The sequence below is a fragment of the Zalophus californianus genome, chromosome 6 (assembly GCF_009762305.2).
Source record: "Zalophus californianus isolate mZalCal1 chromosome 6, mZalCal1.pri.v2, whole genome shotgun sequence".
NCBI lineage: Eukaryota > Metazoa > Chordata > Mammalia > Carnivora > Otariidae > Zalophus > Zalophus californianus.
Window position 1 is genome coordinate 142,568,436 of NC_045600.1, and position 21,930 is coordinate 142,590,365.

General features: G+C 50.3%; 1 protein-coding gene across 4 annotated transcripts in view; it reads right to left on the reverse strand.

Annotated features, from left to right (window-relative positions):
* Positions 1-11,445: 11,445 nt before the first annotated feature.
* The window catches only part of HOMER2 (homer scaffold protein 2), an 88,960-nt gene continuing 78,475 nt past the window's right edge, over positions 11,446-21,930 (reverse strand). For all 4 annotated transcript variants that reach the window (XM_027569153.2, XM_027569156.2, XM_027569155.2 and 1 more), the window contains 5 exons: positions 19,777-19,883; positions 16,887-17,043; positions 14,873-14,983; positions 14,218-14,298; positions 11,446-13,103 (listed from right to left, as the gene is read on the reverse strand). In XM_027569153.2, coding sequence (XP_027424954.1) covers positions 12,915-13,103; positions 14,218-14,298; positions 14,873-14,983; positions 16,887-17,043; positions 19,777-19,883 — 645 coding nt within the window. In that variant the 3' untranslated portion in view covers positions 11,446-12,914. The remainder of the gene's footprint in view (positions 13,104-14,217; positions 14,299-14,872; positions 14,984-16,886; positions 17,044-19,776; positions 19,884-21,930) is intronic.

Genomic DNA, 21,930 nt, shown 5'->3' on the forward strand with positions numbered 1-21,930 from the left:
AGCCCAGACTCTGGCCTCAGGGACGAGCGTCCCCTCCCACTGCCCAACTTCCAACCGCCCAGCCTGCTCTCCCTGCGCCCCCGTCACTCTCCACCCGCCTTCCCAGCTCCCCAGCCCCTCAGCGGCCCGCAGGGGACCGGGGGACCGAGTCCTCGAGTCCTCAGGGACCTCGCTGCTGTCCCCGGGGCAGCCGTGCCCCTCCCGCAGTTTGTACTCGGCACCAAGTTGCCCCAGCTGAAGCCCAAGTGCCTGGGATGCCCCCTGCCTCCACGTCCCGGCAAAGGCACACCCATCCTTCAGTGTCAGCCCCATGGGTCTCCCTGGCCCTCCCCTCGGGCCACGGCGCCTCGTCCCTGACACCACTCACGCTGCCTCCCCACCCGCAGCCCTGGCCCACAAGCGCAGCCCACCGAGGCCATGTTTTCTACCTGGGATGGGCCCTCTGGCCAAGGCTGGTCCACGATAGCAGTCCACACGGGCAGCATCCTTGGGGGTGTCCTGCAGGGGAAAAAAGAGGAGCTGAGCCAATCGGGCTTACCTGTTCACGCGTTCGTTCGCTCCCTCTCCAGACTCTGAGCAGGGGGCTCAAGCACGCGGTAGCTGGTGCTAGGATCGAGGGGTCTTCCGTTCACGACCACCCACACGAAACCGCGTAGGCGACTGAACTTACACAGCAGAGCCTCGCGATTCTTAACCACGTAAACTCACGGGAGGAGTGTATTGGTTTTCTGCTGCGGCCGTAACAAACCGCCACAAACCCGGAGACTTCACACGGATGGTCTTACCGTTCTGTAGGTCCCAAGTCCGCGCGGGCCCCACGGCGCTGACCTCAGGGTGTCAGCGGGGCCGTGGTCCTTTCCGGAGGCTCGAGAGGAGAGGCCGTTTCCCTGCCTCTTCCCGTTTCTAGAGGCCACCTGCGTTCACTGGCGGGGGTCTTCGTTTCTCTCCGAAGCCAGCGGTCACTCATCTCTCGGGCTCTCCTTCCACCATCGTGTCTCTTTCTGACCCCAGCCAGGAAAGTGCTCTGTGTTGAAGAACTCATGTGATTAGACTGGGACCCCCCCCCCGCCCAGATAATCCAGGATCATCTCCCCACCTGGAGTTCTGTAACCTGAGTCCCAGCTGCAAGGTTCCTGCTGCCACATAAGGTCATGAATTCCCAGGTTCCAGGAATTGGGACGTGGGCAGCTTTGGGGAGCCACCGTCCTGTCCAGCACAAGGAGCTTGCTAGAATGCACACGGCCAGGCCCAGTCTGCAGGTGCTAATCCGGGAAGTTTTTCTGGGATGGCCTGGAAACCCCAGGTAGCCCCGAAGCATCTGGTCTGCAGACCCCCCCTTTGAAGGCCACCGGCACATCCAGGCAGACCCCAACCTTGGGGCTGTGGTGAGGGAAGCATGAGGCAGGCATACTTAGGGTCACTGCGGGCTCCTTCCCAGGGCAGGGGCCCTGAAGCCTGACGTCTCACAGGTCTGAGGATCTTCCGAGTGGCCTGGGGTCCCCCAGTTGTGGAGAAGCTGGCTGTGCTCTGGCCCCCCGTTCTGGGACCCACAGACTCCCCATCAGCTGCCTTCCATTAGCACCGGAACATACCGTCTCACCTCGCCCCTGGAGGTGCACACCTGTGGAAGCTCTGGGAATCTCACCTTTGCGTTCCCAGGCCGGCAGAGCGGAAGGGTTCCATCCAGGGGAGGTTGAGCAGCAGGAGAACAGCAAGGCCGGGCAGGTGGGGAGGGGCCCTGGGAGGCCTTGTGGGAGTGGGGGGGCGCGGCTAGAACCTGCGGTGTCCGGCCTTGGGAAGAGGCCTCCGGGCAGCTTCACATAAGAGGAACCAGAGGGTGGAGGAGCTCCGGGACAATGGACGCCAGGAGCAGGCAGGGTTGGTCTATCTGCCGAGTGTGGCAGGGGTGAAGAGACTGGACAGCCCGAGGGAGGACCCCGACATCACGAGTCGCTGCACAGGCAGCAAAGATGGGCCAGTGTGGGGGAGAGGGCGGCGGCACCGGAGGATGGGAGCTGAACTGCGGGGGGGGGGGGGCATTGAGACCCAAGCTGGGGGCACGGGCAGCTGCTGATGGAATCAACCGTGGAGGTCCTGAGACAGTTGGGGGACAGAGTGTCAAGGGAAGGTGGCCCAGGCCGGATCCTTGGAGACTCCAACACTCCAAAGCAGGAGAGGAGTGGAGGGGTAGTCAGAGGTAAGACAGGACTGGGAAGGAAAACTTCAGAGTCTTGGGAGGATTATTTCAAGGGCCAGGTCAACATGGCCAAATGCCCTGGAGAGGGAAAGGCAGGACCCGATGTGGTGTGAGGAGGCCCCTCGGGGAGGTGGCTCTCGAAGTGGGCAGGGTCACAGGCTAACCCACAAGGTGGCTGAGGGCCTGCAGCCAACAAGCAGGCATTGGCGGCCACAGAACCGCTTTCACGCTGCAGTGAGCTCCTGCGCCAACGCAGCTGGCCTATCCAGCAGTCCCTTCAAGTTCAGTCACCCTCCACCTGAAACCTTTGCTGTCAAACAGGACGGCCGCAGAGAGATCTCCGGAGCACAGGAACATCTGAGAAGTTCTCGTACTCCCAAGCACGCGAGCAGGACACAGAGGGAGTGGAGTGGGAGACAGAGCAGGGCAGGGGCAGGAACAGAGGACACCTCGGCAGGCACTAGACCTCTCCTCCCAAGACCTTGAAAGATACGTAAACCCCCCCAGAACCTCTGAAGACTCACACTGCAGAGAACGGGGTCCCAGAATTGACCAAGACCAAATTGCATGGGCCCGGAAGAATGGGAACTCGAAACAGAAATTAACTTGAATGAGGGGTAAAGAGAGAAGGTCTTATTTCTTCCACTCCTGAGCCGTGGGTTGAGATTCACACCTCCTATATGTGTTTGGGAAGAGGTGGTTCTCTGCCTGACGCACTTTGTCATGTGAGTATCTGTTCAAACAGCTCTGGAAAAATCTTTTCTCGTAGAATGAGTCTCTGAGATTAACTTTCCCCACAACAGCCAGGAACACAAGCATATACTCTGCTGCCTTCTGCTTAGAACGTTAGACCTGCAGAAGAAACATGCCTCTTGGGTTGAGAATAGCTCTGGTATTGGCCCCATCAAGGCAAAATGTCACCAGCTGAAGGGCAGGTGTTCCCTAAGCATACCCAAGCATGGGGTTGCCTCAAAGCAGGAACTGGAAATGTTGGCATACTCAAAAACTCTCATTCTGTTCCACCAAAAGCACATGGACCTCAACCCACACCGCCATCCTTCCCTCGGCTCAGGAAGCGACCCCAGAGTACGTTAACCTACCCTTGGGGAGATCAAGAGCTTCCAAAATACCTTAAGACACAAAGGATTTTTGAAATCCTGAAAGATTTTTGTTGACTTAAAAATAGACACAAACATTTTACTGAACTATATATTTCTACATAAACAACTGTTACAACAAAATCAGGTAACATTCACAAAGGTATACAAGTCTTCAAAGGGACATATTTTTGCCTTAAATATAAAAAGATAATTTGCCAAATAACACCATACTAAAACACATAAAGCAAAAACCATTAGAAACACAAGAGAAACAGACAGAAATTCAACAGTAGTGGGAGACTCACACACTTTCCTTAGTCTTTAATGGATCAAATAAGTAAAAATTAATGGTCCATAATATTGTAATTAATAAGGTCAAATTAATACAGAGAGACTGAATTTTGTTCCCTTCAGAGAATATATCTTTTTTTCCAGTTTCCTGGGAATACTTTTTTTTTTTCTTTTTAGGCGTTGTAGCAATGCATATCCTGGGAATATTTATTAAAATTGACAAGTTGTTAGGTCCCAAGAAGCTAGCGGTAAGCTCCAAAATGCAGAAAGTGTACAGGCCATACCCTCTTTGACAGCAAAGCAGTTAAGCTCAAAATGTGTAACAAATGTTAAAAACAATAGCAAATATCAAAATATCTGGAAATTTTAAAAAATAATTTCAAATAACTCTCCAGTGAAAATGAAGTTAAATCTGAAATTACAAATTATTTATAACTTCGATCAATCTACTTAAAAATCTGAGGGATATGGACAAAGAAGTATTCAGAAGAGAAGTCACAGCCTTACAATTGCTAGTAACTGCATCCATCATTAAATAAGTAAAACTTAAAATGGCATTCACCTCGAGCAGGTGAAAAAAAATTAAAGAAATACTAAAAACTAACAAAAAAATCATAAAACGGTGAAAGAGTAAATTAGGATTTAAGTTCTTTGAAAAGACTGATAAAATAGACTAATTCTGGGAAAACTAATCAGAATAAAGGGAAAGCACAGGCACACAGCGTTATGAATGAGAAAGGAGAAAACTCTACGCTGGCAAATCTGAAAATCTTCACAGAATCTTTATTAATAAACTTAAATGGCTCCAAACTCACAGAACAGGAAGAAAGCTTGAGGAGACCAATGAGCCTAGAAAACATTTTAAAAAGGTGTCAAAGAATTATTTCCTAAAAAGGCACTAGACTTGGACAGTTTTACACAGATTATAGAAACTTGAAGGAGCAAAAAATTCTATATATTATTTATTATGTTTCCAGGGCATAGAAAAAAAGAGAGCAAGAGCTCCCCAAGTTTTTGTCTTTTTTTTTTTTTTTTTAAAGACGTTAACATAAACCCAACACCAGTACCTGACAAAGCGGGACAAAAAATTACGCAACGATCCATCTTAACATATGAAAAATTCTAAGATATGAGCAAGCCAAATTCAGAATATTTTTCTTATTTTAAAGCTCTTATTATACAAGTAATACACGAGACTTGTGGAAAAATCAGAAAATACAGATAAAAACACAAAATAAAAATCTACCATAAACTAACCCACCATAAATAACCACTGTTAACATTGAGTGGAGATCTATATTAGAAGAATACTATACTGTGACTCAACCAGGTTTTTCTAGAAATGCAGAGGGGGCTTAGACATTAGCAAGTCTATGAAAGTGATTCATCTTAGGTCATGATAAAAAGCATTTGATCATCTTGACAGATGTGAAAAAAGGAATTTAATAAAATTCTAACATCTATTACTGATAAAGCTTTCAGCAAACTAGAAAGACATCATTTTAACATATAAATTGAAATATTAAGAATATCTTACACTAAGAGTAAAATTTATACTTTTAGAGAAACACTAGAAGTATTCTTGCTAAGTAAAAAATACATATATAAAGAATGTACAAGACTGGCACAATTATATGTGTGTTACTTAACATTCTTCCAAAAGTGGCCACTGTGATAAGGAAGTAAAATAAGATCATTAAAAATATGGAGGTAAAAAAAATATGGAGGTAAAATTATCATTACCACCCAGAACCACTGTCTACCTGAGAGAGGCAAAAGAATTAATAACAACAAAACCATTAGAAGAAAAGAAAATTCAGTAATTGGCTAGTTACAAAATGAACCAATTGCCATGTTAAATAAATCAGTTACACACACACTGCTCTCTATGCAGAGTTAAGAATGAGGTAGATTGACGTGTACTGACCCAGGAAGACGCCCGAGATCTATTACCAAATAAAAAATGCAAGTACTGGAGGAGCTGTGGCATATGGTCAGAAGGATAAAAGGGAAAAACATTTTTAGGAAAACAAACGTGAGGAATACGCACCAACTGTTGACTATCTTAGGGCAGAGGGATTTTCATTATGGGGCACTTTCAGTCTCTATGTTTTCCCCTAACATGTACATTTACTCAACTCTTATATAATACTTTAAATAAAAATCAGTGAGTCTAATTTTCACTTAGAAAAAAAGTGCTTTATATGAACAATAAACAGTTGGAAAATACAATAAACAAGAGAGCTCATTTACAATAGGAAGCACAGCTACTAGAAAAAATATACTGGGGAACCTAATATTTTATAAATTTACTGAAATCAAAGTTGAAATATTATAAAGATGTTACTTCTCTCTGAAGAATTATAGGAGTAAGCTATACATTTTTACATGATCCAATTTCCAATTCTTCTAAACATTACAAAATGATCCCAAATTTCTTTTAGAAATCGTAATATACAAAAAGTACTAAAATTTTTTTGAAAACGTTTAATTAATGGAGACGTGTAGTCTAAATGTGTGACAGCTAACAGTGTGGAACAGTGTGGCAGGGCATGCCCCACAGAGAGCTCAGAAGCACACTTAATGATATAGAAGGCTTGGGTATACAGTAAAAATGGAATTTCATATCTGTAGAGAAAGGACAGATTTCCCAATTTAGAAAAAAATTCCAGATGGATCATAGATTTAACATTTTTTTCATTTTATTTTTATTATTTATTTATTGGCCTGTTTATTTTTTAAATTCCAGTATAATTAATACAGTGTGATGTTAGCTTCAGGTGTACAATAGAGTGGTCAAACAATCCTACATCTCACCCAGTGCTCATCATGGTACGTGTGCTCTTAATCCCCGTCGGCTCTTTCACCCAACCCCTACTCACCATAGATTTAACTGCTGAAAAACAAAGTGTAAGGATAAAATCCCGGGGACTATTTATACAATACTGGAATTAGAATCCAAAAGATCTTCATAAGCCAGCAAAGGTAGCAGGCATGAAGGAAAAGATAGATTTGGATAAAAAGAAAAAAAGATGTTTAAATGTCTAAACATTTTAAAAAGCGATACATAATTTTTTTTAAGGTATTTATGGGGAAAGGAAGAACTTCTTAGAAATAAGAGACAGCTACACATCTTATGAGAAAAGTGGTCAGAGGAGATGAATAGGTAAATTACAAAAGAATATTGTCCAATCAATATTTTTTGTTAGTGAGGGTCACACTTGAATCAAACAATGCATACCAAAACTAGCCCCCAGCCCCCACGGTAACACCAGGATTAAAGGCGGAGTAGTACATTCTCACACATTGCTGGTGGGAGTATAATTTGGAATCATCTTGCTGGAAGGCAATTTGAGGCAATATATATTAAAAGTCCTAAAAATATGTGTACCCTTTTCTGTTAGTCAGAATAGGACATGTTACACTGCAGTGACAAACTAACCCTGAAATCCCAGTGACGTGATGTCTGAGGCTTACTGTTTACCCCACACTCCATGTCTGTGCAGGTGGGGAGGGGGGGTGGGTGTCGTGAGGGGAGAAGGGGTTCTTCTGCCGTCCCTCAAGGACCCCAGCTGACAGAAGCCCCCAGGCCGGGACATCACCCCATGCGGAGGCAAGCGTGCAAAAGCCTGGAGAACGGGGTCATGGGTATCTCACAGTCTCGGCCTGGGAGTTTCTCAGGTCTCTTCTGCTCTGGTTTCATTGGCCCGAATGTCACGGGACCCTGCAGAACTTCAAATGAGAGGGCTGGAGCGGAGTCTCCCGTGTGCCCAGGAAGGACAGAAGGAGACATCCACGGAGTAGCATGTGCATTACCCACCACACTTCTGACCTAGCAAGTCCAATTTTAGAAGTGATCGTCAGTAAATCTTCTGAAAAGTTTAAAAAGATGTTAGAACAAAGGATTTCATCATATCCTTGACCATGACCATAAAAAATCGGGAACCATCCAAGTATCCACAGGACAACCTATACAGAGGTTAAAAATGGTAGAATTCACATCTTGAGTGATATATAATCATGATATAATGTCACAAGGGAAAAAAGTTATAAAACAGTTATGTGTAACATAATTGTATTTCATGAAAAAGTAATGAAATGAATACAGATGCATAGGAAAGAGTCTGAAAAAATATATATTAAAATGTTAACAGTGGTTATAATCAGATGGTCTAATAGCAGGTGATTTTTTTCTTTTCACTCATCTGTAGTTTTTTTTTGAAAAATGTGTAAGTTATTTAGGAACTAAAAATGCATTCAAAAAGGGAAAAAAAAACACATCCTAGATCTCCTGGGACAGTCCACTTGACCACCTTGCACTAATCATTAAACTCTTACATTTGATATAAGAAATGCCTAATGGGCTATTATATCACAGGACATTGCTACAACAATTTATCTGAAGTCAGGACTTTATATTCAAAGCGGTACAAGAGGCATGAAGGAAAAACAGTAAAACTGTAAAAACAGTAACACATTCCCCACAGCTGTATATCATCAGACCTGTCAATCATCTGCCAAAATGTCCCACAGTCCGGCCTCCTGCCAGGTGCACCAGGGGTCTGTGTGGCCTGGGGGACCACTTTTCACAAGGCTCTGCATCATCAAAAAGAGTAGGGCACTGTACAATTCCACTCGAAACAAAAGACCCACAAACTTATCTCCTCAGAAACAGATTCCAGAACATATAGCACCACCACCAGGATTATTAAAGACTGCTCTTAGGTATATATATTTTTTATTTAAAACCGTTCCTTATAGTTTCTCCCACTTTTTCCAACACACACACACACACACACACACACACACACACACACAGGTGCACACACGCACACTCCTAAGTTCACTAGAACATTCCATACAGTTGCCAAATTATTACCAAAGTCTCCTTCTTGCCTGACTGGTGTTTAAAGAGGAAAAGCCCATCTCCTTGAGACAGGTGTATGGAAAAGACATGTAAAGAACACACATTTCTGTACAGGATTCCCTCTCCATGATGCCACCCCCACCACCCCCCAAACATGTTTCTTTTGGAGAAACCATGTACTCAGAATTAGGCTCCTTTTAAACCATGCATATCATTTAAAAATATATACGGACATTGATTTGCAAGCTTCTAGTTTATTGATTTGCAAGCTTCTAGTTTAAATTGTCAGCGCTTCAAAAATCTAGTGGCATTTCAAGGAAATAAAAGAGTCGTAACTTTTAGAAGGACCAATGGCACAAGCAACCCAGTTTCAGTGATGAGCAGAGAGCATGGCTGTCTCCATCTTAAAGGGCAGCCCCTTTTGAACACCTATGCTAAAGCCTCCTCACGGCTGCTTTCCTTCTAAGGGTGCACCTGGTGACGTGGGAGGGGCCCCAGTACGGTCCCTGGCATGCCCGGTGGCTGGTTCTCATCCAACATTGCCCCTAACTTCTAGAGAGAAGTAGTCCTTTAGAATGGGCAGACGGCAGTGTTTCCAGGGAGCACCTGAACTATATTCTGTTCTACCCGTGCCTCGATGCTTCATGCCAAATACAGTACATGACCGTCGGGCACCACCATCCTCAAGGCGGAGCTCGTGGGCTGCCCGAGTCTGGAGAAGTCCACGGGGAGCCTGCAGGCTGGAGACCACTGCCCACCTGGACAGTCCTCCTGGGGGTCAAGTCAGGTCCCACTCAACCTGCTCTAACCACAGGGCTGGCCTGCTCCTTCCCCAGGGCTGGCTCCGGTCTGGGCAGGGGGTGGGCAGCGGTCAGACAACCTCCCAGCCGGAACTCGGCTTACCACTCTGCCATCTCAGTTTGTCTTTGGACAAACCGCCACTAAAGCAAGCCATCAACGAAGAACTTGCAACGGTTGTGTTTCGTGGATCTGGCCTCTCAGAGCACGGACAGCATTTTAACCAACACACTCTCAGAAAGGTCCTTGCAAAGCTGGAGACATTCAAAAATGGAGCCTACTGTCTGTAATGACCGTAATGTAATTCTAGTTCGCGCATTTATAAATCACCACCCGCTGTGGACACATATTAAAATAATATAACTGCAGTGTGCTCTCAACAGGATCCCAGAGAACTTTCATCTTGGCACACAAAGGTCACAAAGGGAGAGCAGTGGCATGGCTCCCAGAATGACCCCGGACCGAAGTCCGGAAGAGCCGGATGGGGAGCCCATGAGGCTGCTGGGTGATGGGCATGTCACTGTCTCTGCTTCCTGTCTGCAAAGTGGGGAATGACTCTGCCCAATGCTCTCGCCCACCTGAGTCTAATGTGACAGCACACAGGACCGTGTGCGACTCACGGGCCACCCAAGCTCCAGGTCTCTGTGGATGCTGGCTCGCTCTCCCTTCAAGGCGTGACCACACTGTCCCAACCTGTCACTTGGGGGTTACATTCCCTGGGCACTAGCGAGAATTCTCCCCTCATCCCTCTCAATTTTGTGATGCACCCAGTTGGGTCTTTACTTAGAAGGAACATTATTATGTTTAAAGATTTATTTACTTGAGAGAGACAGTGAGCACGCATGAGCAGGGGGAGGGGCAGAGGCAGAGGGAGAAGCAGACTCCCTACTAAACGGGGAGCCCGCTGCGGGGCTCGATCCCAGGACCCTGAGATCATGACCTGAGCCGAAATCAAGAGTCGGCCACCTAATTGACTGAGCCACCCAGGCACCCCAGAAGGAACATTATTTGTAAGGCCCATTATGATAAAGGGGTTCCACGGTTCACCTCACCTCCTTTGGGCCCCAGTTTCACAGATGCAGGAAAAAAGCTAATCCCTGTTCAGGCGGCCAGCCCCAGACATGTCAGCATCAGGAGACATGACCCGGCAAGGAAGCGGTCCTGGCTCTAGCCGGTCCAGCAGCACGGCCTGGCCGGCGGGTACACGAGTGCCAGGCAGATGTGCTGCCCACGCTCGCGTCGATGCGGACAACCGAAGGACGTCGGTGCGGCTGGCGGTCCCCGTAAGTGAGGGCATGAAACTGGCTCAGGCGGAAAGCGGGATGAACGCACTGGGTCATTTTCATTCTGTGGAGCCCACCCCCACGGTGCCAGGGGCTGCCAGATGGGGTAGTCTCTTCACAGACCCTCCAGCTTGCCCCCGGGCCAATTTTTCTTTTTTTTTTTAAACAAAGTCCATGAAGAAGCACTAAGATCTTCAGAGAAAAGCAGAAGGAAGTGAAAGGCCAGTGCTTTCCTACAGCTATGGTGCTTTCCCCGCTGAACCCATCCTCCCTTAGGAGCGCCCCTCCTGCTCTTGGCTCCTGGGCCGCAACACCCGACGCCACACCGTGCATCCTACCCCCTGGCAAGGTGCTGGCCAAACCCCCCAGGGACGGGTGAGCAGGGATCATGGGTCCTGACCACAGAGGGACACGGCAGCCCACCAGTCATGGCACTACCTCTGCAATGTTTCCCAGTGCCCCAGCTGCGGAACTCACAAACGGCTGTGGCCGCTCTACCTTCCTCTGTGTATGCCACCTGAGTGTGCTCCAGTCGGTCAAGAAGGCTCCTTCCAGATCCGTAAGTCACCCAACACACAGGGGTGGCAGGCATCAGAAGACCCAAGCGGAGGTCTTGGAATCCCAGGAGGCACTGCTCCCAGGCAGCCCCAGGCCCCACCTGAGGGACAGGTGGTCTCACCTGGCCTGAGAAGAACCCCCTCGAGCCACTGCTGGGCCACGGGGCCGAATCGTGGCCAGCCCAGCTCTCTGCTCTCCCGATTGCCCTGAGAGCTATCCGGGGGGTTCTGGGGAAAGGGCGGGCCAACAGCACCCTATCTCAAGTCACCAAGAGGGCTGCCCATGCTTTCCACTTTGTCTGCCACGAGCCCAGTATGCTCAAGCAGAGCCACCCCCCTCAGCCTGCAGGACCCCCGTGCCCCCGTCCCCGCCCCTGCCACAAGGTGCCTTGGTGCTCCAGACGACTGACCTTCCCTCCCTCATCCCAATAAGAGCTCTCTGCTCAGAGACATGGTCCCAATAGCAGGATTCATCCCAGGGCCCGGGCCACATCTGTGTGTGTCCCACCTGCCTCCTCAGGCTGTTTTATTGTTCATCCAAATTCCCCAGGGAGAAATTCTAGAAACTCTTTCTAGAAGGAGATGTTCTCTTGGTGGTTCCCAAAGCAGGCAAGGGGAGTAAGGAGGCACCAAATCCTCCACCACCCCGAAAGGCATTTAGAGATGCCCGTGGCCAGGGATTCAAACCATCTTGCCACATGCAGGGTGCCCAGACCTTCCCTGGCCCCGCTGAGAAACTCAGTAAGAGAGGAGAGCTTTATGGCTCTGGTCCTTTCCTTAGCAGGCACGGAGAGAGGCCAGAGGTGCTAAGGCCACGGCTCAGCCAGTATGACTGGCCTCTCCCTCATGGGCCTGTGTGATTTCTTTCTTAGTTGTCCAGTCCCAACATAGGGTCCTCTCCTAGATCCCCACCCTAGAGAAGAAGGGTGGTCCCAGTTCAAAGGCACTCAGGGGCCGAGCGCCGTGGATGGGCTATGAGCGGCCTCAGACCAGCTCCTGCTGCCTCCAAGTCACCCAGTCCTGCCCCGGGGGCCCCTGGAGCCCACCCAGAGCTTGACCACACACAGTCAGTCGAATTCCTGTCCAGCACAGCAAGATGATGGGCCGTCCAACAGGGTCCAATGGACTCTGCTGGGGGGTTGATTAAAACACTAAGTGCTGTAAGTTTAATTGAACAAATATTTATTAAGCACCTACTTTGTGCCAGGCACCCTCACTGCGCTCTGCCCCCACAGCACAGCAACCTGCTCAGAAATGAAAGCCCAGGAAAGGAACGTTGTGGCAACCCTACAAACTGGAGGTGGGAGGAAGCGGGCAGAGCGGATGCAGGCCATCCCCGTGCGCCCACCAGAGACCTGTTCTCTTTCTCTGGACGAGTCTCTACTCAGACCGCTTGAAAGCATCTTGGTTCTGACGGCGAGGGAAGCTGTCCCCCCCCACCCCGCCCCGGGACCCCCACACTGGTGCCCGGCGGACGCTCAAATACTCTGACCGCTCTTACGAAAAAGGAGGTGTAAAGGGTGTTTGTATCTGGATTAGAAAACGCTTTGTCCGGTTGGTGTGGTTGCAACAGCCCTTGAGAAAGATACAAACATCCCTGCCCTGACTGCGTAAACGCGTAAGGGGGAGCTGGCGCGGGGTTCCTGAGTCGGCGGCGTCCCGGGGTCCGCAGCCTGGCCAGGCGGGGAGGTGAGGTTGGACGGCGCCACCGGTGCGCAAACACGACCGACCGCACGCGCGCGGAGGGGAGCGACGCCCACGGGAGGCCGCCCCCGCTCCATCCCCCTCCCCCTGCAGCCCACCCCCCACCCCCCGCGGCCCCTAGTTGTCAGCCGCCAGCTTGGAGAGGCCGCGGCGGAAGTCGTGCAGGTCGTCGATCTTGCCGTCCAGCACCTCTAGGAAGCTCTTCACCTCTACCTTCAGGTGGCGCTGACGGTACTTACTCTCCTCAATGTCCGTCTTGAGGGAACGCACCTTCTCCTCCAGGTTCTGATTGTCTCTCTCTGCCGCCTGAAGCAACACAAGCGGGAGGAGGGCCTGGAGCAGAGCCAAGGGGGCCCGTCTGCCGAGACCCGCAACAGCCCAGCTGTCCCCTCTCCCCGGCCTGCGAAGCCCCCAGCACGCAAGTCTGTGACCGGGGCCATCAGCGCAGAATGTGGGGTGTGCCGGTGCGCCCCGCTCTCCTGCCTGCTCCCGGGCGCAGGTGCTAACAGGCAGAGTGCATGACCCACCTCGGGCCTGATTAAAGGACGGCCCTACACGGAATGCAGAGCTCGGGTCCTGTCTGGGGGAGCCCGAGGCAAGTGGGCCCCTTCACAAAGCGCCCGGCAGAGAAAGTCCGCAGGCCCAGCACAAGGGATCTTCGGCCCTGGTCCCAGAAGGGTCTGCAGAGGCCACATGTGAGTTCCATTCCGGGAGAGAGAAATGGGACAAACGGGGCAGTGACTTATTTCCCCGGTTCCACCGAGAGGCCGAGGCCTCCCTGGCTTCAGTGAGGCAGGACGGGCTCCAGGATCAGGCGGTGTGGCCAGGGAGCCGGTCGAGCTCCTCCTAAGCTCAGAGTGGCTGTGAGTCCGTAAACGAGGGGCAGGCCTGTTCTCCCCACATCCAGTGAGCGCCTGACTTTCTGGGTATACAGGAACCAGTGACTAATACTGGGGACGTACACCTGAATAGAGCACTCCTGAAGTGGGGGGAAGTGAAAGAAGCTGTGATCAGGAATCTGAGGCCAGTGAGGGGGCGCTGCCCAAGGTCGTGTTCAAGGTCACTGGCTGGGGTGTGGCAAGGTGGCCTCACTCCGGGTCTTACGCTCTCCGCCCTCCCTTCGGCCAGCTTCTCACTGCCCTATGGCTCTGTGGAGACTTCTGTGAGCGGGACACAGCCCCTGCACTATGGCTACGCACAGGACACCTTGGCAAAGGTGGAGAGAGCAGAAACACTGCTGCGTCTGCAGCCGGGGGGCAGAGACGGCAACTGGCATGCAGGTCCTGCTGGCTTCTCATGGCGAGAACCTCACTCTGCTTTACCAGGGGAGCTGGGAGAGGGGGCCGCCCCCCAGAGAAACGCATCGCACCCGAATTCCTTCTGGTCGGAGCCAAGATGGATGCGCCCCCACCACCCTTACCTCTAACTTCTCAGAGACGTATTCACACTCTGACACGAGCTGAGGTATGATTTCACTTTGTTTGCGGAGGTCTTTCAACTCCTAAGGGGACAGAAGTTTGAAAAAGGATGGGAAAGTCAGATAGAAAGCCTTCTTGAAAGCCCACGATCTGTGTGCACATTAGCGGAAGCAGCTCTTGACGTCCTCGACAGTAACAAAGGCGGTGGAGTTAATACGCAGCACATGGGCAATCCTGTTACGTGCATTATTGTAGCCTGATGTCTGCGCGCCGCCACAAAGAGACGGATTCTTAGCATCCCCATCTTCTGGACAGGGAAACGGAGGCTGGGACTTTGGCGGCTTGCCCACAGTCTCCAGCATCTGCGCACTTAGTGGTCCTGCCGCCCCCCCGAAAACAAACGCCCGCACGGTGGGGGCTCTCGCTGCGTTAGCCCGACAGCACAACTCTACTTGTGACAGCAGCTCACCTATAAACGTTTCCGACTGTTTCGTCAACACCCGGCTCCCCCTCGGGCCCCAGCCTCTGGGCAGCTCTTGGCTGGCCCCCGTGCTGACATCTAGGCAGCTGTCCCCCAGGGCTGGTCACGTTGCCCCCACCCCCCGCCGACACCTGCCGTGTCCTGGGCGCACAGCGCCCACAGGCGCCTCCACTCACTGTCTCCTTCTCCTGTAGTTCTGACTCCAGCTCCTCGATTCTCCTCTTGAGCTGCGTGTTCCTCTCCTTCTCTCTGGTTATCTCGCCGCACTGCTCCTCCAGCTCGTCAATCTGTAACAAACACCACAGGCTGGAGCAGGGAGGCTCGTTTACTTGGGTCACGGAGCAAAGACCACCGCGGCCACTGAGGCTGTCTTTTACAATGAACCGTCAATTGCGAACAGACCCCGTGTGCCTCCCCCGCGGGGCTGTCCGCCCTGCCTAATGCCGGCAGAGCCGCGGCAGACACGAAAACTGGCCACGGGACACGCTGGGCCTCCGGTTTGCTCTCACCGCCCCGGGACAGGAATGGCAGGTTTGCTTTAAAGGACTCGTACCGAGTAGGGGCCAGATGTCCCACGAGTCTATCCGCTTCTCCCCATAATGATTTTTCACACCATTTGATCGTGTCCTGAATTATTCTATTTCATCTCAAAGGTTTAAGACAGCAAGGAAGAGAATCAATTAACGCTGTGGGACAGTGGCCCCCAAATGAGAGGCAATGACATTTCAAACATTTTAAACCAGGGTGACCTTTCCTTACTGACGCACGCCGGAAGGGCCTGGCCTGTGAGCGAGCCTCCTCTGGGAGAGCTGAAAGGTGCAGACTGGACTGGCAAGTCTCCAGAGTGCACTCTTCTCCCCTTCCCAGGCCTGACCTCTCAGACGGGGTTCAAAGGCCTCACAGCCTTGGCCTGGCCGTCCGACGCCGAGTGCTTCCCAGCGGCCAGAGCGTGTGTGCAGAGAGCGTGATGGAAGGGAGCCAACGGTAACACAAAGCATCACACTGATGGGGTCCCACAAGCAGGCGGCAGCCCTCGAGGGGAAGGGCACCGGGCGGTCAGGATGACGACACTTTCGGAGGCAACTGCACGCCAGCCCCCGGAGTCTGAACCCCCAGCCCCAGGAGCCCCCGGGGACTCCACTAACTGCTACCTTGTGCCCTAGAAATCAAGTTCCCAGTGCTTCCCGTTGAGGAAGCAAACTCTAAGGGGTGTACTTCCTCTCCTCCCCCCGTTACACTCGCACGAGGGGCGAGAGCCAGCTCTCTGCTTGGGAAGAGAAGGGTGGGCAATCGGTCCTGCAGGCAGACGGACCGGCCAGGCCCTGGGAGGAAACGCACACAGTCAGCACTTGGCCTGGTGCCCTCACGGTCAGCACTTGAGGCACTGAAATGAATAAACGACACGAGGCAGTTTTATGTCATCTGTAGCAAAGTGAGATGGGCGAGCAGGGGAGTGACCTCTGGTGGCTCCACTCAGGCCGGTGGGCAGGTTACCAATGGGGGGCCGGGGGCGTGAAGACCCGTCTCAGGGTGATGTGTCCCCCTGAAATCCCACACTTACACGGCAGCCGCTGTCCACGGCCTGCCTGATAAACGTGCTGAGCATCAAAACATGGCCACACAGAGACCCCTGGGGTCTCAACTGGGGATTTTTCGGGCCTCCCCACAACTACCTCATCGACTCAGCCCCACCACGAAGAGCGTGAGCGACTAATCACAGGAAAGGCTGCAGATGACATGCTCGGATCACTCAGCTCACACTTCAGGTGCCGTATTCCTTTGCCCACTTCCCAATTCATATTCTTAGACACAGTGATTTGCATGGAAGTAGGCTTGCTGAGTGAACGCTCCTCGCAGTTTCCCAAATCTATTTTCCTCGTTCACCCTCTGGACGGTGAACACGGTGCGTTGATCTTCGGTAGAGAAATGTGCCAAGGGAAGGCCGCCCCCAACTAGCATCAGAGGGACAAGGCTGGAGTCTCCCGTGGGTTCGTCGTCTTTGCAACAGCAGCTGTGAAACCTGGCTCGCTCACTCGTGTTCCTCCTCAGGAAAGTGGGGAGGTGAGGGGGGTCTCCAAGGGGAGCGACAGCGAGTCTTCTTCCCGCCACGGGGAGGGGGGGCAAGTGAGGGCGGCGGGAAGAGAGAAGCGGAACGGGGACCCCCATCCCCGGGGCACCCCCGGCACCCACCTTGTTCCGGAGCCGGTCGTTCTCATCGCGGCAGATGGAGAACTGCCTCTTCCACTGCTCCACGCTGGCGGCCGACTCCTGCAGCGCCGTGGTCAGCCGGGCGTTGCTCTCCCGCAGGGTCTGCAGTTCCATCTCCCATTTCTTCACGTTGGCGGCACTGCGGGTGGGCCCAGGCGGTAACCCGGATGCCGGGTGCCATCCACCCCGCTCTACCCCACCTGCCACCCCCCGCCTGCCTCTGGGGCCACACCCTGGGCCCCCGGCGGGCCGGCCAGGAGGATCAGGTGCCAAGAAGGGCTGGCGCCTCTCTAGTGCCAACAGGTCACCTTGCCGGGCTATCACTTTAGGAAAGAACAAAACTCTTGGAGAAGGAGGAGCCGAAGCTAAGAAGGAAGCCACGGAGTGTGGGGAGGACCCCCTCACTCCACTCCCTACTGAGCCCCTGCCCCAGAACCCTCTGTCCCATCCCCTCCTGAAGCGAGCCCCAAAGCCACAGGCTCTGAGGCGGGTCTCTGAGAGTCTCACGAGTCCCCGACACCCCAGGACCCTGGTGTGACAGGCAGACAGGCTCCAGATGATAACCTGTACCCCCTCCAAGCCTGCAGGGGAATCCAGAGCCAATGACCAGAGGGCAGAGGGGACAGTGATAGCGTGTGTCCCCCTCAGGGGCGGGGGAGGACCACAGGTCTGCAGGACGCCTCCAGGGGACCAAAACAACCTCGTGTTTGTCTTTCATCCTACATGCTCCACAAGGAAGTAGTTTCAAGAAACAAACTGGAATCAGGCTCCCCTCAGAGGCTGTTGGCTTTCATGTTCCTTCTGTCTCCTGGCTTTGCAGCCCACACGAGTGCGAGTGCGGAGCTGCAGGTGCCCCGAGGCCAGAGCTGTGCAGGATGCACAGGACCCACGGGACATGCGGGGTGTGCCCCGCTCAAAGTGTCCAGCTTCTAATCAATCCTGCTGGCTGAAGTCACTTCTGTCTCGAAAGGCCTTTTGGGGGGCTGGGTGGGGGGTAAGAAATAGGACTGCATCTCAATAATCTGGTTATCTTCCATCCCACAGCCTCAAGGACGTAGGAAATGTGACTAGAAATTCAAGCTTTCAGTTTCAAGCACCACAGGCAAAAAAAAAAAAAAAAAAAAAAAAAAAAAGTAAAATGGAATCTGATTAATTTCAGAGTTGATGATTGAAAATTTAAGCTGATTTGGGGAAATGGCTTCACACCCATTCCTGTAATGCACTTGTTCATTAAGCTGGGATTTAAAAACCTGTGTTTTTAGGGGTGAAACGTTTTCATCCAAGAAGCATCTTGTGTCTTAAACAACAAAAGAGTGAAAAGCAGGCAGGATGGTGGAGAACTTGACTAGCCATGTGACCTTAGGCAAGGACTCACTTTACCACTGGGACTCAGTTTCCTCATCTGTAAAATGGAGTTAGTATGACCCAGCTTTTCAATGAGACAAGTCTGGGGAGAGCAGCTTCCCAGCCACAGAAGGGCTGGGAGAAGCTGGCCAAGCCCCCGCCCGGGGCGGGGACAGGAGTATTGCCAAGAACCACAGCTCTGAGCGAGCTCAGCGTGCTCACGGGGCCAGCCCCGCCGTCGGGGAATGGGCCACACTCTCAAGGGAGGAGAACTGTAAGCGCGGCCTGTGTAGTCATTAAAAATTAAAATCGTGTTATGTATCGTATGACCTCACTGATATGAGGAGTTCTTAATCTCAGGAAACAAACTGAGGGTTGCTGGAGTGGTGGGGGGTGGGAGGGAGGGGGTGGCTGGGTGACAGACATTGGGGAGGGTATGTGCTATGGTGAGCGCTGGGAATTGTGCAAGACTGTTGCATCACGGATCTGTACCTCTGAAACAAATAATACATTATGTTTAAAAAGATAATAGGAAGGGAAAAAGGAAGGGGGGGAAATCGGAGGCGGAGACCAACCATGAGAGACGATGGACTCTGAGAAACAAACTGAGGGTTCTAGAGGGGAGGGGGTGGGGGGATGGGTTAGCCTGGTGATGGGTATTAAAGAGGGCACGTTCTGCGTGGAGCACTGCGTGTTAGACGCAAACAATGAATCATGGAACACTACATCCAAAACTAATGATGTAATAATGTATGGTGATTAACATAATAAAATAAAATAAAACAAAAAAATTAAAATCATGTTGATATTATTATGGGGACTGTTAAATTTATATATCAATTTAGGGGGAATGGATTCTTTTTAAAATATGAAGGCATTTCTACCACCTCCCAATAGAATATATCTTTCTATTTAATTATTCATTTATGGTCCTCAAAATCATTTTACAACTTTCTTCACAGAGATACTGTACCCTTAAGTTTTCTGTATTTTATGTGTCTAGTTCACGTAATTGATGGTATAGTTCGTATTGTAAGGGAAATCTCTCCTTCAAATACATATTCTAAGTGATGTTTGTACATAGAAAAGCTATTGATTTTTGTGTAAGGTTGTATTATTTTAAACAGGTTTTTAGAGGTTTTTCTTGAATGTTCGAGATTCAGTCTTATGCTATACAAATAAATGATACATTTGGCTCCTCAAAAAGCCAAAACAAAACACAAGCACAGGGACACGTCTCTCTCACACACATACACACATACACACACACACATCTTCCACATGCTGTGTACTCTCGCACACACGCAGGCCGACACAGAACAGCCACGTTGTTGTTGGTCGGCCAGGTCTGGTCTGGTTGGCCAGACAGAGAACAACCATGAAGCCAGCTGGCGTTCCTTTGGCCCACAGACAAGACCAGACACTCTGAGCAGGACCCAGTCTCCTCGTGAAACCCCGCCTGGCGGGAAAGGCCGCGGGGAGGCACTGACCTTGGAGAAAATGCCATCTGGATTTTAAATACCCGTACCTCTGTGTCAAGGCGATCTTCAGCTTGTCATTCTCAGACTTGAGGTGTGTGTCAGCAGGACCCACATGAGAGGCCTTTTCATCGTCTGTCCCGTTGACACTGGACACCTGAGGAGAAGACAGGGTTTCACACCCAGATTCCTGGCCAAAGTGAGTTACCTTCACACACTATTGCTCACAGCAGCGGCAAATCAGGCGTAATGAGAAAGTGTGTTTGTGAGCCAGAGAGAACAAACTCATCAGACCAGAACGCGGCAAAGACTAGCACGAAAGGCTGTTAATCACTAAATTCTACCTCTGAAACTTAAAAAAAAAAAAAAAAAAAAAGAACCATGGAAAAGGCCCAGAGGAGTCCAGGGGAATCTGAGAAAGTCTGTGAACTTTATTGACAAGAGCGCACCTGGGGCCCTGGGGCCATCTTGTTACTCAGCTTTACAGGTAACACTTGGCAAGCTTGCGTACCTGGTCTCCCTTATTTAACACAGAAGCCACGGATGAGAGGGGGAGCGGGGGTTTACGAGAGGAAACAAGAAACAGTGAATGAGGAAAAGAGAAAAAGTATTAGAAGCAAGGACAACTTACAGGCCCTGGGGCCAGAGAGGAAGACGCACAAAACAACCAGGGATCAGATATGGATGTGCGCATGGCCTCCAACGGTTCGTTAGATTATGAATATTCTGAAATATTTTCTGTAATAAGTCATACCACAGGGAGGTGAAATCTCATCTGCTCTTGGATAAGATCTTCGATCTTATTTAGCCTCCACTGAGCATAAAGGCAAAGGAAGGAACCATGAAGGGAATGATGCATACATTTGACTAACACTAAATTTCTGCACTGTAAAAAAAAAAAAGTCATAAACAAAATAAAAAATGCACAAAAACCTGGGGAAAATATCTGCTGCTGAGCATTTGCATATATGAAAAACAAGATGTTAATACCTTTCCTATATTGAAAAACTCTTAGAGGCCTTGTCTTTTAGAGCCACACGCTGACATATTTATGGATGAAATAAGATGTTCGAGATTTGCTTAAAATTTAGCGGGAGGGGGAAGGGGGCACGATGAAACAATTGATCATAAATTCCTAATTGTTAAAGCTGACCTGTGTGTCCCATGGAGGTTCATTATACAACTCTGCTTACCTTTGAATATGTTAAAAAATATCTGTGTTAAAAAATAAAGTTCTTAGAAATCAACACAAACAGCGGGCGCCTGGGTGGCTCAGTCAGTTAAGTGCCTGCCTTCAGCTCAGATCATGATCCCGGGGTCCTGGGACTGAGCCCCGTGTCAGGCTCCCTGCTCAGCGAGGAGCTGCTTCTCCCTCTCTCTCTGCACCACCCCCCAATCCTATCCCCGCTCGCTCATGTTCACGCTCTCTCTTTCAAATAAATACAATCTTAAAAAAAAAAAATCAACACAAAATGATGAACACTTTAATCTTTTAAAAAAGGAAAAAAATACACAACTGACATTTACAGAAGAAGAAATGGATAGAATCAATAGACACAAAAAATACTTAATCCACTGGTAAAGAAATGCAAAATGAAAAAAGCCAACAGAATACATTTTTCTTCTGTCAAGTCAACACAGCTTTGTTGGTGAGAGTGTGGGAGGAAAAGAATCGCTCTCAGTCACTGCTGGTGGGAGGTAGAATCACACATTTCTGTAGGTTAAGTTGGCAGTATTTACCAAAAGCTTTTAAAATGTCCCTATCTTTTAATTCAATACTTGCACTTCAAGAATTTATCCTGCAGAAATTACCAAATGCACAGAGATGTACAAGGACGGTGATCACAGTGTCATTTATATTAATGAAAATTAGAAACCCCATTGATATCTCAAAGTGTTAGGTTAATGGAATAAGTTGCAATACAGACAAATACTAGCCATTAAGACAGTTTTGAAAAGGGATATTTGAAAACACAGGGGAATGATCATGAAATATAAAGTAAAAAGGTTAGGGGCGCCTGGGTGGCTCAGTCGTTAAGCGTCTGCCTTCGGCTCAGGTCATGGTCCCAGAGTCCTGGGATCGAGCCCCGCATCGGGCTCCCTGCTCCGTGGGAAGTCTGCTTCTCCCTCTGCCCCTCCCCCCTATTCATGCGCGCGCGCTCTCTCTCAAATAAATAAATGAAATCTTAAAAAAATAAATAAAA